This window comes from Carcharhinus amblyrhynchos, chromosome 2 (genome assembly GCF_965287045.1).
Source record: "Carcharhinus amblyrhynchos chromosome 2, sCarAmb.v2.hapA, whole genome shotgun sequence".
NCBI lineage: Eukaryota > Metazoa > Chordata > Chondrichthyes > Carcharhiniformes > Carcharhinidae > Carcharhinus > Carcharhinus amblyrhynchos.
Genome location: NC_137325.1, coordinates 25,877,549 through 25,895,429, shown reverse-complemented (window position 1 = coordinate 25,895,429; position 17,881 = coordinate 25,877,549). Strand labels below are relative to the sequence as shown.

Here is a 17,881-nt window from a genome sequence, read left to right as displayed (position 1 = left end):
CGAAGCCCAGTCCATCATGCAAACTAGCCTCCCATTCACTTACTGTCTACACTTACTGCTGCCTCAGAAAATCAGCAGCATAATCAAGGATCCCATGCACCCCGGGCATATTCCTTTCCACGTTCTTCTGTCGGTAAAAAGGTGCAAAAGTCTGAGGTTACGTACCAACGGACTCAAGAGCAACTTCTTCCCTGCTGCCATCAAACTTTTGAATGGACTTACCTCCTATTAAGTTGATCTTTCTCTAAACCCTACCTATGACTGTAACACTACATTCTGCACCCTCTCCTTTCCTTCTCTATGAACGGTATGCTTTGTCTGTAGAGCGTGCAAGAAACAATACTTTGCACTGTATACTAATGTATGCGACAATAATAAATCAAATCAATCCACCTAACCTGCACATTTTTGGACTACCACACGTATGAATAAGAGAAAAAAACCTTGTATGTTTCATGGACATATGCAGCTGGTAAAGGCAGAATAACCTCTTGCAGTGCGTGTACGTGGGCGGTGCTGGCTCGCTCGCGCGTTACGCAAATGGTCACGGCGGAGGGGAGGAAAATAGAAGCTCCCCGAAAGGGGTGGAGGGGGTAGGGAGTTAGTGTCTCCGGGAGTTCCGGACCAAACTACGAGGTGGGAGGGCCCAAGGATCAGGAGGAAATTGAGGCCCCCACACGACGCTTCCTGGGACTGTAGAAGCGAGCGGTTGCCTGCCAGCAAGATTGACTTTTTAGTCGTTGCGGAGAGAAATTGAGAGGCAGCGCTCTGACTGACTGGAAGGCAAAGGGAGCCAGGCGTCTCCTGGAGCCCCTCACAAGAGGCACAGAGACGGGGCCACCACGTCACCGAGAAGTCAGCAGATTTGATAAAGGAGGGATTCGCACCTGATAGAAAAAGAGGACGGACGGAGAGGAGGAGGAGCGCCATCACCATCGGCTAACTCAGTGACACGAGTGGCATCGGGCGACTGTGCTCGCTTTGGGGTCGGTGTTGTGCCTGTGGACGGAGTGAGGCGGCTCGAGCGCAGGGCGTCCGTTACTGGGGAACGTTCCATTGAAGGCTCGCGGCTGCCTCTCCCCGCCCGGGGTGCCTGTCGCGCGCTGGCTGCACACCGCAGCCGCCACTGCGGTGCTGCTAACTCCCGGCTGCTTTCGGTCACACTTGTATTTTGTGTGTGTTGCTGTTGTTTTTAAACACTCGCACCCGCCCCTTCAACGACAATCCCGCGGTAGATGTTTAACACCGAGAAAGTGGCCCCGGGCGGCGCTGCTGCTGGTGGAGGTGGTGGGAGAAAGAACTCGGTTTCTCCGGGCGAACGGGGATCGGTGAAAACAAACACCCAGGAGAGGGCGAAGAGCAACTGCAGCAGCCCGACCTCGGCGGCGGCAGCAGTAGTGGAGTCGGTGCGGTTAGCCCCAGACGATCAGCAGCAGCAGAAATACCATCCGGAAGCTGGCAAGGTTGTGGAGGGTTTGCTCAGCAAATACACCAATCTGATCCAGGGATGGCAGAACAGGTACGGAACTAGGGAGTATGTACACATGCAACGACCTTGTTTAGGAAGCATGTCAGGAACAGGCGGCTCTTGTTGCTTAATTATGTGAAGCGCCTCGCAGTCCTTAAACGCAAGGCAATCAAATCACTCAACCGTCTCTTTAGATACAGTTACACCGAAAAGATCTAAATTTTCTGAGTTAGCAATAGCCTTCTGTTCCGATTCTAATATGCAGTTTCTTGTTGAAATATGAGTAGACTGGATTGATCCCCATTAAGGGCCAGTGAGAGAAATCATTGAATCCGTGCAATAGGAATGCTTAAATGTCACACCAGGCCACTGGAATTCACTTTTCCTCCCTAAATTGTCATTGCTGGTGCCCTCTTTTGATTAAAGTTGTTTACTTGGATAGTACTAAAGTTTAAAGCTTATTTACTAGTGTCACAAATTAGGCTTAGATTAACACTGCAATGAAGTTACTGTAGAAAATCCCCAAGTCGCCCACAGTCCTGTTCAGGTACACTGAAGGAGAATTTAGCATGGCCAGTGTACCTAACCGGCATGTCTTTCGGATTGTGGGAGGAAACTGGAGCACTTGGAGGAAACCCACGCAGTCACGGTGAACGTGCAGACTTCTCACAGACAGTGATCCAAGCTGGGAATCGAACCTGGGTTGCTGGCGCTGTGAGGCAACAGTGCTAACTACTGTGCCACTGTACCTAGGAATAAGAATGCATTAATATTACACCAAGCCACTGGAACCAACTTTTTTTTCCTAAATTGTCATTTAGTTGTACTCTTGCTGGTGCCCTCTTCAGATTAAAGCCGTTTACCTGGATGAGATTACCTATGTTATGAAATGTAAAGTTTGTAGCATAAATCTATTGGTTTGCACTCATTGACCTACTTAAGCTTTGAGTTAGAGTAGGAAAATAAATGTAGTACTGAATTATGTATGTAGAGTATATTTTATTAGTTTAGTAGGTAAGTGCTTATCTGAGAAATCAGTCTGCTTAATATATAATATAAACATACTTTAATAATCTTCCATTTCTCATTTTGTAATCCTTACATTCAGGTATAGATTTATTATCTTTTTGATATAATGGTACTCGAGCTTCTTTCAGGCCTTTTCTGAGCTGATCATAACTGTCTGATTTTGCTTATGTTATGATATTGTCCAAGTTGCATCAGACAATTTTACACTAGTTTTATTGGTATTTCTGTTTCTCATTTAATGACAGCATGTAAGATTGCTCTTGAATAAACAATCAGCGCAAAATATTTTTAGAATAAATAATATTTCTGATATAAGTTTTACCAACTATCTTCCAGTTCTGGGGGAAAAAATCAAACTCAATCGCACTGATTAATTTGCAGGGATTTACTGTTTCATGAGTGCCTCAATAATATCTACTGTAGGTTGAGGATGTACCTTTACTTCCCAGAGATGGTGTTCAATTGGGTGAACAAACAGTCTTCCTTCATTGCACATTGTAAATTCTAGTAGGACATGCTGTCAGGATTCCTTTTTGTTGTTAGATTCCCTTTTTTTACTTTAAAAATGCTTTATAAAGCACTGACTTAAAGTAAATATCAATGCCAGTAATGCATGTGGCCTGTTGCTCTGTACTATCCCCCAAATGGATGCAATGTGTTTAAATTTTTTTATGTTGAAAGATTCTAATACTCCTGACTTTTTTAACATCCTGTGATGTCATTGCAAGCATAATTTGTACAAATAATTATTTCCCCAACTACTTCTAAGTAACAACGTGAGTAAATGAGGTGTGACAATCTTTTAATACTACAACAATTGCTGACAAATTGGATTAATACTGTTCAGCACAAGTGGAAAACATTTACTTGTAGAGAATAAAAGCTAAGGAACTAAAATCTCCTCGAGCTTTATTAAGATGTGGTATTAATAGAGAAGTACGATAAAACACACTTCCCCAAAATTTACAGAAAAAAATTTTCTTCCTAACAGGAGAGCATGCAAGAAGTAGGAATAATACTTGGATATTATAGTGTTAACTTGCACTCTGGAACTTTTGTAATAAAGGAATAGACTTTTAAAAATAACAATTTTTGTTTTGTGACCTAATGTAGTGACCTACAGGTCACTCTGATGTTTAAATTTTCCATTCTTTAAAAGATGTTTCAATGACCTGCTGATTTGCACGTAATTCCTTGGGAAATAAGGGAACACAGTCTGGTGTCTTGCTGCGCATTTTAACTTGTTTTATTGTTTTACTCTTGGCCTGTAAACAGAATTGCCCCTGCTTAGTATCTGATCTGTGATTACATGCTATAATCAACAGCCCTATTGACCTATGTTTAGAAAATTCAGCACTGATGGAAACCTGTTTGCTTGCCAAACAGGCCTTTGGTAGATAGCTAGAACACTCTAATTGTTAGGAAGCTTCTTAATTTTAGGTTGGATTGCTAATATGACAATTCCATATGAAAGTGGCTTCCTTTTTATTCCGTCAGCTAGATTGACCTTTAAATCTCAAAAGTTGTACTAAACCAGACCACTACTGTTAGGCCATGTTATTTTCCTACTGAATTAATTAAACTTGCTCGGGTAAGGTACAAAAAGCTCCCCTTTCTGGCCATTATTGATTCAGTGAGACTTAAAGGTGAATGCTGAGCATGCATAGTTTCCAACTTTGATCCTTATGCATTCTTGCATCCACAAAGAACTACAAGCTAGCGAACATAAATGGGAATCACTTAAGGGGGCCTATGGATTTTTATTTTTGTTCTAATTTAAGTTGATAATTCAATATCTTTAGTGCTTTTCATGGCATGGATGAATAAGTGATCATTTGCATTGACTATGTTTCATAACTCCATTGGGCAACCAACTTTTAACACACTTCTGAAATTAACAAAATCTGAAAACCAGATTAAGAAATGACATTTGGACATTCAAACAGTTCAAACTTTAGATGGTGGACATTATATTCCATTGTGGATTTATATTCCATTGTAGGTTTTTGCCTCCAGCAAGTTATATGTCCTGAAAATAAATTCTGCTCTGTTTCCTGACTCAAGAGCAATCTAACAAATCTTAAGTGGTGAGAAATAAATACTTCTTCAACAAAGAATTTATCTCTGAATTCAGCAACATAAAATCTCTATGTTCTATTGAATCCCTGATTTTTTTTTTCAGTATTTTTCATTGAACAATTCTTTAATTCCATTCCAATCAGAATTCATTTAGAACATAAGAAACATAAGAAAATAGGAGCAGGAGTAGGCCATCGAGCCCCTCGAGCCTGCCCCGCCCTTCAGTAAGATCATGGCTGATCTGAAGTGGATCAGTTCCACTTTCCCGCTTTCTCCTCATAACCCTTAATTCCCTTGTCTATTAAAAACCTATCTACCCGTGACTTAAATATATTTAGCGAGGTAGCCTCCATCACTTCAACGGGCCGGGAATTCCAGAGATTCACCACCCTTTGAAGAAGTTCCCCCTCAACTCCGATCTAAACTGACGCGCCCCCCCCCCCCCCCCCCCCCCCCCCACCCCCCACCCGCCACCCGCCACCCCACTCCCTTATCTTGAGGCTGTGCCTCTAGTCCTGCTATCCTTTCTAAGCGGGAAGAATCTCTCTACCTCTACCTTATCCATCCCTTTCCTTATCTTATACGTCTCTAAAAGATCCCCCCCATCCTTCTAAACTCCAATGAGTACAGACCCAGTCTATTTAGTCTCTCTTCATAGTCCAACCCCCTCATCTCCGGTATCAGCCTAGTGAACTCCTCTGCACTCCCTCCAAGGCCAAAATATCCTTGCGCAAGTGCGGCGACCAAAACTGCACACACTACTCCAGCTGCGGCCTCACCAGTACCGTGTACAGTTGCAGCAAGACCTCCCTGCTTTTATATTCTATCCCCCTTGCTATAAAGGCAAGCATTCTATTTGCCTTCTTGATCACCTGCAGACTGGGTTTTTGTGACTCGTGCACGAGGACCCCCAGGTCCCTCTGCACTGTAGCATGCTGTGGTTTTTTGCCCTTTAAATAGTAATCCCTCCTCCTATTATTTCTGCCAAAGTGGATAACCTCACACTTGCTAACATTATACTCCATCTGCCATGTCCTCGCCCACTTGCTCAGCCTATCCAGATCTCTCTGCAGACTTTCCACACCCTCCATGCAATTTGCTTTTCCACTCATCTTCATGTCACCAGCAAATTTTGTCACCCTACACTCAGCCCCCTCCTCCAGATCATCTATGTAAATGGTAAACAGTTGAGGCCCCACCTGCGGCACTCCACTCGTCACCAACCATCAATCAGAATAGCACTCATCGATACCAACTCTCTGCTTCCTATCAGACAACCAATCCTCTATCCACGCTAACACCTTACCCCCAACTCCGTGCACCCTAACCTTCTGTAGCAACCTTTTATGAGGCACCTTATCAAACCCTTTTTGAAAATCTAGAAACACCACATCCACCGGTTCCCCTCTGTCTACTGCACTAGTCACATCCTCATAGAAATCCAATAAATTTGTCAAACACGACTTCCCCTTAACGAATCCGTGCTGTGTCTGCTCTATCAAACCATTCTTTTCTAGGTGCCACGCTATTTCTTCTTTGATGAAGGATTCAAGCATTTTTCCAACTACAGATGTTAAACTAACCGGCCTATAATTCCCTGCCTTTTGTCTGCTACCTTTTTTAAACAGCGGCGTAACATTAGCAATCTTCATTTTCACTTTGATCCAAACATCTGCTACTCTTGAAGGAAGACTAATTTATCTGAGGTTAATTCGGTCCTTTTGTCCTTGAATATTGAACTTAGTCCAAGTAAAGTTGATCAGATGCATGTTATCAGTACATTTCATGATCATTCATCCTTTCTCCAAAACAGTTTTGTTTTTTGAGTTGCTTTTCATTATTCAGCCTGGTTATAGAATTGTTGTTGCTTTTCTCTTAGACTTTAGCCAACAAGTTAGTTTATTTGAAGGAAGAATGCCTGAAACAATATTCTACTGTGGCCTTGTCACTGATGTATAATAAATTAGAATAACATGTTTGAACTTGATAATCAAGTACCCTTGAGATGCCTCTTCACAGTTGATTTAGTTTTGTTGATAATGGCTTGAGATTGACTGAAAACTCAGCAAACCTGTTTTTGACTTTGAAATTAACTAAGTAACCAAAGTTGTTATGAATCCAAGTAAATTGCCAACTGGATAGCAGTCATTTGCTAATTATTGTCTTTAAGATCTTCAACAAACTTTTGATGCATACTCTAATTGGTACTAAATAGTTAAGAGCAGAAAATGTTTGCTCAATTTTAGTTGAGTCATGTCCAGTAATGCATGTGCAGTAGACAGTTTGCATTTAAAAAGATTTTAAAAAGGAGTAAATATAGTTGATTTAATATTATACCACGTTGCTTAAACAACCAGAGAAACTAAAACTAGTGCTTTTGCTTTCGATGTATCCAGTAAGCAGTGCAGTAATTGTAAACTAGTATTAGAGTTCAATGCTGCATTAATTCAATTAATGCTTACTTTGTTTATTGTCTGATATACTGTACTATTCCCTAACTGGACAGGCAGGTGACTATTCCCAAGACTCTGCCAATACTGTTCTAATGCTAGCTGGTAAGAGGTGTGCTCCATTTTTCATACCCACTGGGAAACGCATAAGACTTGGTGCTTCAATTCAACAGCTGTCTTTCATTGCACAACTGAATTGTGAGCTTGTCATTTGATAAATTATGGATGAAAATCCATCTTCTAATACCATATAGCAGAGTGCGTACATGTGGAAAGGATTGTTTAATTTGCATGTCATTGATTCAACCTTGCCATGTTGCACTATTATATCAGTGCCTGTTTATATCCTGTATTACCGAAGATTGGTCACATTGTTACAGCAATAAATTCAGAATATCTTATAATTTATTTTGAAAAGCCGGTGGGGGTAGGTGGTGTTATCTGCACATAACTCAAATGCCTGAAGTGAGTTAACACTGAACATGTATTAATATCACTTAGCAGGCAATAGTTTAAAATCAATATTAATTTAATTATTTCATTAAGAACAGTTCATTAATTGCTGTAAAATCTATATTTTTAGAAAAATACTGCATTGCCATAGAACTATGGCAGATGCCTCATCCTTGAAACAAGTTGCAAGGACGAGCTGAGTGGAGACATTCCTCTAAGGGGGTGTTAAACTCTGTGTGGGCCTTATCCTGCATCGTGGTGCTTGGCATGGGCTATGTTCAGCAAAAGTTAGAAAGTGATATTCTGCAGACTTTTGGGTGTAAATTGATGTACACTGAGCCCATTTGGGTGTGAGGTCTGTAGCTTATTGCTTGGGCAATGTGGCTGCCACCACATTGTTCTTCACTGTTTTCAGGCACACTGGCAGCTCCTGAATTCAACTGTGTAGTATTCTAAACTTGCAAGGATTGTTCCTATGTCTGTTTTATGATCCTTCTGCAAAATCTGTGGAAAATTACATGGGGCATGTACCATACAAGCTCCAACTAGATTTTCTAGTTTTAATGTGGTCCAGAAAGAATCACTGAATGCTGCGGAAGAAATAGCAAGGTTGTTTTTACTTCCCCCTTCTATGGTGCTTGGAGAAGCATGGGTGTTGGTACTGACTCCACAGTACCACCACTGGCTACATGTCACGATATTTGGCCCTTCTACAGCTCCTCCTTGTCACAGAATTTGTGATGCTCCTTGAGTGCAGTGGGGATCCTCGGTCCCTCTCCTTGTTCCCATGTGTCCTCCAATGGAAATTAGCTTTGATCATTTACCCACATTTTAAGATCCCTAGATTTTAGCCATCCCTTTACTCTCATTACTCTCATTTGTTATGTTGCTACTCATTCCTCCATATGAGATGCGACGCCCCACACCAAACCAGTTGCCATTGCACACTTCAGTGCAGGACATTAAATATGTTTGAGCTGCCTGCTCAAAAAGAGGAAAAAGTTATGGTTAAACCAGAAGGATAGAGCAATAGAGCAGCAGGGTAGCACAGTGGTTAGCACTGCTGCTTCACAGCTCCAGGGTCCTGGGTTCGATTTCTGGCTCGGGTCACTGTTTGCGTGGAGTTTGCATGTTCTCCTCATGTCTGCATGGGTTTCGTCCGGTTTCCTCCCACAGTCCAAAGGTGTGCGGGTTATGTTGATTGGCCATGGTAAGAAATTGTCCCTTAGTGTCCAGGGAAGTGTAGGTTAGAGGGATTAGTGGGTACAGGGGGTAGGGCCTGGGTGGGATTGTGTTTGGTGCAGACTCGATGGGCTGAAGGGCCTCTTTCTGCACTGTAGGGTTCTGTGTAATAGTGTGTGTTATATACACTCTCAGGAAATTGTCTCTGGGGTGATTTGGGGCAAATTTTTATGTACCTGCTGCATTTTTGTAACTGTGCACCTGCTTTATTCTCCATCTGGCCTCATAATTGCAGCCGAGAGGACAGTTCAAAGTCAGAAAATTAGCTTGAAGCACTACACACGTTTTGTTTGTTACCAGTAGTAATGCAGATTAATCAGACCAATAGAAATGCAAGGGTTATTATCAATTGGCAATTCAGATCAATATGACTCAGTTTGGAACTGAGCTGGTTATGAATTCAACTTGTATCCATTTGTGGCACTGAAGTTTGGTATGTATGATCACCAACGAAGAAAATTGATAAGTAGAAGCTGCTGAATTTTCCACAGGACGGATAGAATGTATATAATTAAAACCTTTGCATGTGTGGTTCTTAGCTGTTCCTAATGGAACCTGGATGAAATAGAAAAAATGAAATGGAGTAGGCCATTTGACCCTTCCAGACTTCTGTGCCATGCAATAAGTTCATGGCTGACTGACTGGCACTTTTATTTGTGTCACAAGTAGGCTGACATTAACACTGCAGTAAAGTTTTGGTGAAAAATGTTCTGTCTGCAACCCCCCAGCACATCCCTTGGTTCCCTTGTCAAATCAAAAATCTTTGTCTTAAATAAATTCGATGAACCAGCCTTATTGCTTTCTGGGGAAGAATATTCCACATCTAATGATGCTCATCATTAGATGAAATCTCTTATCTCTATCCTAAAAGGGAAATGCTTATTCTTAAACTTTGTCTGCTAGTTCTAGTCTCTTCCACAAGTGGAACCATCCTCCTGGTATCCAACCTGTTAAGTTTCCTCAGTATCTTGTATGTCTCAATGAGATCACCTCCCATTCTCTTAACTCCAATAGGTGTAGGCCCAACCTGTTAAACCTTTTTTCATAAGACGAGACCCTCATCCCTGGAATGAATCAAGTGAATGTCTCTGAACTGCTTCTAATGAATTGTATCTCTCCTTCAAATAAGGAGATCAAAATTATATAGTACTGAAGATGTGGCCTCACCGTTGCACTGCACACCTGCAGTAAAACAAACCTTCCTAAGTTGTTCCATTCATTTTCCTAATCACTTGCTGTATCTGCAAATTAACTTCTTGTGATTCATGTACCCAAGAAACAGTTACTATTATTAACATAACGTAAGAACGTAACATAAGAAATAGGAGCAGGAGTAGGCCATCTAGCCCCTCGAGCCTGCCCTGCCATTCAATAAGATCATGGCTGATCTGTCGTGGCTCAGTTCCATATTCCCGCCCTCTCCCCATAACCCTTAATCCCCTTGCCTATCAAAAACCTATCAACCCACGTCTTAAAAATATTGAGCGAGGCAGCCTCCACCACTTCAACGGGCAGAGAATTCCAGAGATTCACCACCCTTTGAGTGAAGACGTTCCTCCTCAATTCCGTTCTAAACCGCCCCCCCCTTTATCTTGAGGCTGTGCCCTCTAGTCCTACTGTCCTTTCTGAGCAGGAAGAGCCTCTCCACCTCTATCCTATCCATCCCATTCAACGTCTCAATGAGATCTCCCCTCAATCTTCTAAACTCTAACGAGTACAAGCCTAGTTTGTTCAGCCTCTCCTCATAGCTCAACCCCCTCAACTCCGGAATCAGCCTAGTAAACCTCCTCTGCACTCCCTCCAAGGCCAAAATATCCTTGCGTAAGTGCGGCGACTAAAACTGCACACAGTACTCCAGCTGCAGCCTCACCAGTGCCCTATACAGCTGCAGCAAGACCTCCCTACTTTTATATTCAGTCCCCCTCGCTATGAAGGCCAACATCCCATTAGCCTTCCTGACCACCTGCTGCACCTGCAGGCTGGGTTTTTGCGACTCATGCACAAGGACCCCGAGGTCCCTCTGCACTGTCGCCTGCTGCAGTTTTTCGCCACGTAAGTAATAGTCCCTCCTACCAAAGTGGACCACCTCACATTTGCCAACATTAAATTCCATTTGCCAGTTCCTGGCCCATTCGCCCAGCCTATCTAAATCCTTCTGCAGACTCTCCACACCCTCCGCACAATTTGCCGTTCCACCAATCTTGGTGTCATCAGCAAATTTCGACACCATACACTCGGTTCCCTCCTCCAGATCATCTATATAAATGGTAATAGCTGAGGCCCCAGCACCGACCCCTGGGGCACTCCACTAGTCACCAACCTCCAATCCGAATAGCACCCATTGACCCCCACTCTCTGCCTCCTATTTGACAGCCAATCCTCTATCCACGCTAACACCCTACCCCCAACTCCATGCCCCGTGACCTTCTGCAATAACCTCTTGTGCAGCACCTTGTCAAGCGCCTTCTGAAAATCAAGAAACACCATGTCCACTGGCTCTCCTCTATCCACCGCCCTAGACACACCCTCATAGAACTCCAATAAATTCGTCGGACACGACTTCCCCTTAATGAAACCGTGCTGCGTCTGCTCTACCAAACAATTCTCCTCAAGATGCTTCGCTATTTTTTCCTTGATCACGATTCTAACATTTTTCTACAACAGGCGTTAAACTAACCGGCCTATAATTCTCCACCTTTTGCCTGCCACCCTTCTTAAACAACCTCCATTATGGCATCTGTTATTACTTTTATTAGTCAGACATGCATTTTGTCACAATTGAATCCCCAACAAATGCCAGGTAAGTAACATTTATGCTGATTAAAAACTAAATTTTAATTTACTGATTTGATTTTTAAAAAAAATGCATTTTTAATAAACTTTTCAGTTGGCATTCACTGGCGTTAAATGCTTTGGATATCGAAGAAAATTTTTAGTATGCTGTCCTAAACAAACACTCATTACTGGCACAACGTGTCTGTATGTTTAGGTGTCAGTGGTAACATTCTCACCCAAGTTGGGTCATTGGTTCAAACCACATACCAGAACGTGGAAGACCTAATTTAGCCTGACACTTCATGCAAGGACCATTACCTTTTGCTGGATATAAAATCCCATGGTGCTGTCCTGACAATTATTTAACATAAGAACATAAGAAATAGGAGCAGGAGTAGGCCATCCAGCCCTTCGAGCCTGCCCCACCATTCAATAAGATCATGGCTGATCTGTCGTGTCTCAGTTCCACATTCCCACCCTCTCCCCATAACCCTTAATCCCCTCGCTTATCAAAAACCCATCAACCGCGTCTTAAAAATATTTAGCAAGGCAGCCTCCACCACCTCAACAGGCAGAGAATTCCAGAGATTCACCACCCTTTGAGTGAAGAAGTTCCTCCTCAAATCCGTTCTAAACCGCCCCCCCCTTTATCTTGAGGCTGTGCCCCCTAGTCCTACTGTCCTTTCTGAGCGGGAAGACCCCATTCATCATCTTATACGTCTCAATGAGATCTCTCCTCATTCTTCTAAACTCTAACGAGTACAAGCCTAGTTTATTCAGCCTCTCCTCATAGCTCAACCCCCTCAACTCCGGTATCAGCCTAGTAAACCTCCTCTGCACTTCCTCCAAGGCCAAAATATCCTTGCGTAAGTACGGCGACCAAAACTGCACACAGTACTCCAGCTGCGGCCTCACCAATGCCCTATACAGCTGCAGCAAGACCTCCCTACTTTTATATTCAATCCCCCTCGCTATGAAGGCCAGCATCCCATTTGTCTTCCTGACCACCTGCTGCACCTGCAGGCTGGGTTTTTGCGACTCATGCACAAGGACCCCGAGGTCCCTCTGCACCGTCACCTGCTGCAGTTTTTCGCCCCGTAAGTAATAGTCCTTCCTACCATTCTTCCTACCAAAGTGGACCACCTCGCACTTGCCAACATTAAATTCCATTTGCCATTTCCTGGCCCATTCGCCCAGCCTATCTAGATCCTTCTGCAGACTCTCCACACCCTCCGCGCAATTTGCCATTCCCCCAATCTTGGTGTCATCAGCAAATTTCGACACCATACACTCGGTTCCCTCCTCCAGATCATCTATATAAATGGTAAATAGCTGAGGCCCTAGCACCGACCCCTGGGGCACCCCACTAGTCACCAACAGCCAATCAACATAACATTTTTAATTGATATTCCCTACCTTATCACAGTAACCATATTCCCAAATTATATTCTTGACTGAAGTGATTTGGGATATCTGGAGGTATTACATAAATGTAAGTAGTTTATTTCTCAAGTTTAATCTATTTACTTTCATAGAATCATAGCAACCATACAGTGCAGAAGGAGACCATTTGGCCCATCGAGTCTGCACTGACCACAATCCCACTCAGGCTCTACCCCATTGTACATTATTGTATAAGCAAGCATTTTCTGTTGGGTACCTAATGCTGTCTTTTTGAAGTTTGAGCAAAGGATTAGACAAATGTGTCAATTTACACATGATCCATTTTACAGAAAGGATTGAAAGCCACTGACTGTTCCTCATGAAACTTGTTTTCTTGGGCCTAATGCCATTAGTATGAACATCTTGTACTCTTTGCACTGAATGAAAGATTTCAGTTTTCTGTGTTGTTTACTGTTTTGGCAAATGCTTATGTTTAGTCTTCATGAAGTGGGACTATGGAGACGTGGAAACTGGTAAATTGAATTACAGCTTAATGCTAAATCTGCCCTGTTCATCAACCATCACATAATCCAGTTCTCTGCAACTTCTTTGCCACTGTTACACTATTTTTGTTTTAATGCTTGAAAATTGGTGCCACACCAGAGTGAGTTTAGGAGAATTGGGCTGGGGAGGAGGAAGGGAGAGTTCATAGATCCCTACAGTGCAGAAGCAGACCATTCAGGTCATCAAGTCTGTACCAGTACCAACACCAACACCAATCCCACCCAGGTCCTATCCCCGTAACCCCATGTATTTACCCTGATAATCCTCCGGCGCTAAGGGGCAATTTGGCATGGTCGATCAACCTAACCCGCACATCCTATAGACTAGAGAGAAGAGGAGGAACCAGAGCACCTGGAGGAAACCCACACAGACATGGGGAAAATGTGCAAACTCCACACAGTCACCCAAGGCCAAAATTGTACACAGATTCCTGGCGCTGAGAGGCAACAGCGCTAATTGTTTGCAACCATGCTGTCCTTGTTCAGTGCAAGCCAGTGGTATTGACTAAAATAGTTTTGGAGGTATGAATTAAGAATGAATATGTAATGGAACTTTGCTAATCCCTGGGCTCTCCTGCCAGGATCTCCACTCAATAGTAACCAGTGCTGCCTTGGAAAACTCGATCCCAAATGATCAATTATGAATCCCTGATATGATTGTTTGATAATGGATGTGTGTGATCAAGTTTAGTTAGTCTGAACAGCCACCATTTCCATTTATGTAACACCTTAAGCATAGAAAAATATTGCAGGGTGCTTCAAAAGTGGTAGAAAAATCTTCCATTGAGCCAAATGTGAAATGACCATCAGCTTGGATGATTTGGAAGGCCTTAAAAAGGATGATCTGTGGAATATCCCAGAACTTGGCGGGTTTGGAGGTGGTAGCTCATTAACATGAGGTCAGAACTGGAGGAAGGTGGGTGTGTGGGGACATGTGCATCTGAGGTCAGTAGTAAGTGGGAAATCATGTGGGACATGATGCACACAATGAAGGTTTCAATAAGTGGAAGTTCATGAAGGGATAAAAAATTAGGTGTGCTGGGAATGCATTGCAATGAATAATTGAGAATGGCAGTAACAAAAGGCATGGAATGAGGAGTTCAGAGACACTGCCTAAGATAGGTGATGCATATTGGAAGTGGCTGCCTTTGTTATGGAAGAAATATGGGTTTGTAAACCCTGGGAATATCTAGGAATGAGTATTTTTGCAACACCTGGACATTCCAAAGTGTCTTGCATCACGCTAACAATTGGTAGCCAATTTATTCCCAGATTCTGGAATCTGATAATCAGATATGAGATTGACTGAAGGATAAATATTGACCAAGACAGAAGGGCTAACTTCCTTGGTCTTCGAAGTAGCACCATGGGATCATTTATGCCAGTCTGGTGGGCATTTGCATACATGTGATGGGGCCATGTCCACTTTTACTCTCTCAATATTGTACCGTGGTGTCAGTCTTGCTCAAGTCCTATATTTGACTGGAGCCCAGAGTCTTGAGATTCTTACAAGAGTGCTACTACTGTAATTGCAGTTGAACTGGGGTGGATAGTGGATGCAACAAATTGATGGATTTTTTGAGAGAACAATGAGGTTAGAGATGAATCAGTAATAAGTGATAAATAGGGTGCGTTTTCAAAAGAAATACCTGATAAATAGGGTGCGTGTTCTTTGATGTCAACGTGAAATTATTAAACTTCAAAATTTGCAACACTCAAATGGAGTTTGAATGATCAAACATAATGTAATCGTTTTCAAAAAATACTGAGGAGAGCATTCACTATTCCCTACTTATCTAAGTGATCACTGTTGGATTTATCTTGGGCTGAATAATCATAGTGCTGACATTTGTGCGACCTCTCATTTTGAGTAGCAAGTTGAAGTTTTGCCCCAATAACTAACTGGATGCTAAGGAAACACCTATATTTTCTTAGAGTAGTGCTACAGGATTCTTGATGTTTCCTCAATACTGGACCTTCAGTTGAGATGTGACTTGAGATTCAGTCTCCCATGTGAATAATTGGTGAAATGTCACACCTGAAACCCCTGTTCATACCCTGTACCTTCTAACTTTTTGTAATTTTCACGTTACAGTTGCTATCTCCCCTAAAGAGAAAATAGACTGCAACTCACTTTTAATTTTTAAAAATATTTTTAGATTATTTGTGACTATCTCACCCCAACCTCATTGTTTCATTCCATTGCTGCCATTAGTCATCAAGTTTAACCTCCATCTCAACTGGTGGTGTGGAAATCTGAAATAAAAACAGAAAATTCTGGAAATATTTCGTAGATCAAATAATACCTGTGGAGAGAAAGTAATGTTTTGGGTCTATAAATTTTGATCAGGACTTGTTCTTTTGACTTGAACAAAATTGGGGGTTTTATTTCTCCTGGAATTCTCAAAGTATGCATCTCTGACTTGATCCTTTCAATGTTGCTTTATTCTTGGTGTACCTTTCCTTTTGTTAGGGTATGGGGTGTCAGGGAGGGATAATATCTCTGGTGGGGGAACATGTCGTGTCCTTTTCAGGGCGGTTTGTCCACTCTTTGTCCCCACCTGGCACTAAGCTCTCACCTGTGGCTCCCTGTAGCTGTTTGCATGTGACAGCAGCCACACCCTGGGCAACGGCTTCAAGCCGGCTAAACCAGGTGAGGGTAGCCGACGGGTTTCAACTCTTGGTGAGATAGAGATGTCTATCCCAGCATGTGAAGACAAACTCCAGCAGATTGAGCGGACAAGACCAATGGAAGGTCCAATGGAGAAGAAGGCGGTGTCTGCAAGTATTGTAGAACGTGAAGAGCAGGACAAGATACAGAAGACGTCCTGGTCATCCACTGTGCCTAGTCCCATCTCCAGCCGTCTTGACTCTCGTCTTGCCACTGGATCCACATGGGAGTTGGGAAGAGTGAGTGAGGCTGACGCTGTGCAACTCTCCCTCAGTTTAATCCAAATCGAGCACTACTCTCCTTTGTTGTTGTCATCTGAAGTCCTGTGGCGATGGGCAACCAATGAAGCAGCAGGTGCGGTTACACTGGGAGCTGTAGTCACAGACCTGCACACAGGTGGCTCAGATCTAATAGTCGTTTTCCACTGGTCGAAGCAGCAGTGAAACTTGGCATCTACCTGGGCAACTGAGCAGTCCTCTTCAAGAATGCAGTGCTCACCTCTGTAGAATGAGGAAGGGGCTAGAAAAGGTGTCCTAAGTAGAGCCTACTTCACTACACCCTGGCCAGTTTATTGCAGCTGGTGGGGATCCCATCTTGCAGTCAAACAAACAAAACAAAACACAAGATGACATCGCTCTCCATTGGCATTTGAAACATGCGCACGCTTTTGGACAACCCTCGAGTAGACAGATCAGAGAGGAGAACAGCCTTAGTTACCAGAGAGCTTGAAAGATGCAACATTGACATTGCAGCCTTGAGTGAAACTGGAGGTGGATACACTTTTTTTTTCTTTGGAGCGGTCACGGCAGCGATGAGCGTTGTGATGCTGGAGTTGGATTCACCATCAGGAGTCACCTTGTTCAGAAACTTGCTAATCTACCTAGGGGTGTGAACGATCCATATCATGACATTACAGCTTCAGCTACAGAACAGAAGTCAAGCCACCCTGATCAGCGCATATGTCTCCACAATGAACAACCTGGACGAGATGAAAGACAAGTTCTAAGGAGAACTAGACACCCTATTATCAGCAGTAAGCAGTACTAACGAGCTGATCTTGCTTGGCAATGTCAATGCAAGAGTAGGGTGTGACTCTGCAATCTGGGAGGGAGGTATGGAGTGGGCAAGCCTAACAGTAACGCCCTACTTTTAATGAAGACCTGTGCAGCACATGACCTCCTTATCAGCAACAGAACCTTCCGTCTGCCTGCCCATAACAACATCTCCTGGGTGCACCCCCGTTCTAAGCATTGGCATCTTTATCTTCTGTCATTGTCAGGAGAAAAGACACGGTCAGTGACCAAGGCTATATGTAGTGCTGACTGCTAGACAGATCACAGGCTCATTGCCTCCAAAATGAGGCTCCGCATCAGACCCAAGAGACGACCACAAGGAAGCAAGGTTATGAAACGAATCAGTGCAGCCAAGCTGAAGAACCCCAGCATAGCTTCAGCACTAGCTGAAGACTTAGAAATCAAGCTTGCTAACCTACACCTTGCAGGCAGCGCTGAGGACGCCTGGGAATGCTTCAGCACTGAAGATGCATGGGTCCTCTACCTACAAGCAGCATAATTGGTTCAATGAGAATGATAAGATACAGGCTGTACTTGTTGAAAAACATCATCTTCATCGGGTCTATCAGAAGGACCCATCAGCTGCCAAGAAAAATGCTTTCACCAGTGCTTGCAGAACAGTCCAGAATAAACTGCATAAAATGCAGGATGGCTGGCTGAGTGCCAGGGCAGTTGAAATACAGGGATATGCTGAC

At 43.2% G+C, this 17,881-nt stretch overlaps 1 protein-coding gene across 1 annotated transcript in view; it reads left to right on the top strand.

Annotated features, from left to right (window-relative positions):
* The first annotated feature begins 627 nt into the window (after positions 1-627).
* Positions 628-17,881, top strand: part of osbpl10b (oxysterol binding protein-like 10b) — a 211,152-nt gene continuing 193,898 nt past the window's right edge. The window contains exon 1 of the mRNA XM_080203623.1: positions 628-1,519. Within this exon, the coding sequence (XP_080059749.1) occupies positions 1,236-1,519 (284 nt within the window). The 5' untranslated portion in view covers positions 628-1,235. The remainder of the gene's footprint in view (positions 1,520-17,881) is intronic.